General features: G+C 34.3%; 1 protein-coding gene across 1 annotated transcript; it reads left to right on the plus strand.

Annotated features, from left to right (window-relative positions):
* The first annotated feature begins 664 nt into the window (after window positions 1–664).
* On the plus strand, window positions 665–1,102 carry LOC141695546 (uncharacterized). The gene has a single exon (XM_074499785.1). The coding sequence runs from the start codon at window positions 665–667 to the stop codon at window positions 1,100–1,102; it is 438 nt and encodes a 145-aa protein (XP_074355886.1).
* The last annotated feature ends 975 nt before the right edge of the window (window positions 1,103–2,077 follow it).

Consider the following 2,077-nt stretch of genomic DNA (forward strand, 5'->3'; position numbering starts at 1 on the left):
ATATGATTATCCGTTGGAAGCTTTATAATCATCCACTGATATCTACAAATGAATATCCGTTAAAGCTACATCATATATCTGTTGATGAGCTTATCCGTTGAGAATGACTTGGTTGATAAGTCAGAGCTGTGAGATAAATCAGAAGGTGCTGATTTATAGGATGGTTGTTGATTTAGATATATATAGAAAGTAGTAGAGTTATAATGTAACATATCTTGTAATTGATAGAGATTGATTGTAGCTTAGTAGTATATAAACACATAATAGGTTATCATATAATGGATAGAGCTTGAGTATTCGCATAACCTAGCAGCTCTTAAGAATATTGTTCTTGGGTGAGTTTTGTAACAATTTATTAAAGATCACTATAAACTGTTATTTGATTCATTTGTTCTTACTTTACTTTCATAATACATCAATTTGTTTAGTAATTTTATCCAACCCCCCTTAAACAATTACTATACCGGGAAACAAGTTGTATCAGAGGGATCAAATTAACTATTAATTTGCAAAGGCCAAGATGTCTGGAAGTAAGTATGAAAGTATGAAAATTCCCATCCTGAAGAAAGTTGATTACTCTACATGGAGAGTAAAGATGTTGATGTTCCTGGAAGCTATTGATGATACATATGTTGATATTATCAAAACATGACCTCCATAACCTATGAAAAATGTGGCTATGACCCCAAATGCTCCTGAACACTATGTCAGGAAAGAAAGATCAAAGTGGTTAGATCCTGAAAAGGCTTCAATGCTTAAGGGTGCAAAAGTCAGGAATATTATGCGCAATAGCTTGGACAATGTGATGTCCAACAGAGTGATTGCCTGCAAAACTTTAAAAGAGATATGGGATGCCTTGGAAACACAGTGCCAAGGTACAATGGCAATAAAGAATAATAGAAGAGTTATCCTTGTGCAAGAATATAAGCAATTTGATGCCAAGGCTGATGAGTCAAAAACTGACATCCATAATAGATTTCTGACACTATTGAATGATCTGTCATTTGTTGGAAATGAGTATGACATAGAAGACTCGAACACCAAGTTTATGAGAGCTCTTCCAGAAGATTGGGATACTCAAGCCTCAATAATCAGGCACTAATATGATCTTGATTCACTGACTCTAGATGAAGTGTATGAGATGCTGAAAACTCATGATATGGAGATCCAACAACGGAAGAATAAAAAGGGTCAGAATATGAAGGCTGTGGCTCTTAATGCTGAGAATCATAAAGGAAAGGAAAAGATGAGTGAAAGATCAAAAAGAAGGAATATGATGGAAGAGTCAGATGCTGGTGATTCATCAGATCCTGATACAGACACTGATGAGGATTCTGAGATTGATCTGGATGATCCTCAAGTTGCTAAAATGGTTGTAATGTTGGTTAAAGGCTTTAGAAGGATGAGGTTTTCAAAACCACAAAGAAGAGGTGGTTTCAGCAGAAAGTTCTCTGGAGATGGAAAAGGCAAGTTCAGAAAGAGTAATGGACAGTACACCAAAGGAAGAAAGTTTGACAAGACCAAGGTGACTTGTTACAACTGCAAAAAAAGGGGATATCTGGTTGCTGAGTGCCCCAAGTCAACTGGAAAAGCTTTGTTCACAACAAAATCCAACAAAGACTGGATGGACTCATCAGGAACTAACAATGATGATAAATGTTATGCACTCATGGAAACTCATAGAGAGGATGCTTGATGAACTGATAAGGTACATTCAGTTATATTCTCTGTTGACAATAATAATTTTTCTGAACTAAAAACTTTCTTATACTCTCTGCATGTCACTTTTAAGGGTAAGACTATTAAATGTGACAGTTTGATTGTTGATAATAAGAAGCTTAGAGAAAAAAATGATTTCTTAGAAGCTGAGTTTGTATGTATGCATGAAAATGAAAAGGCATGTAAGAAAGCACAATATAAAGAAACTTAGATAAATATCAGATATGCCAAACTAGAGAAAGTTTTTGAGAAAGAAAGAAAGGTGTTTAAAATATAGATGACTTCCGAAAGAAAATTTTATAGTTTCATCAGTGATAACAATTGGAAATAATGTCTAACTTATAATAAATTTACTGAT

The sequence above is a fragment of the Apium graveolens genome, chromosome 11 (assembly GCF_009905375.1).
Source record: "Apium graveolens cultivar Ventura chromosome 11, ASM990537v1, whole genome shotgun sequence".
NCBI classification, from domain to species: Eukaryota; Viridiplantae; Streptophyta; class Magnoliopsida; order Apiales; family Apiaceae; genus Apium; species Apium graveolens.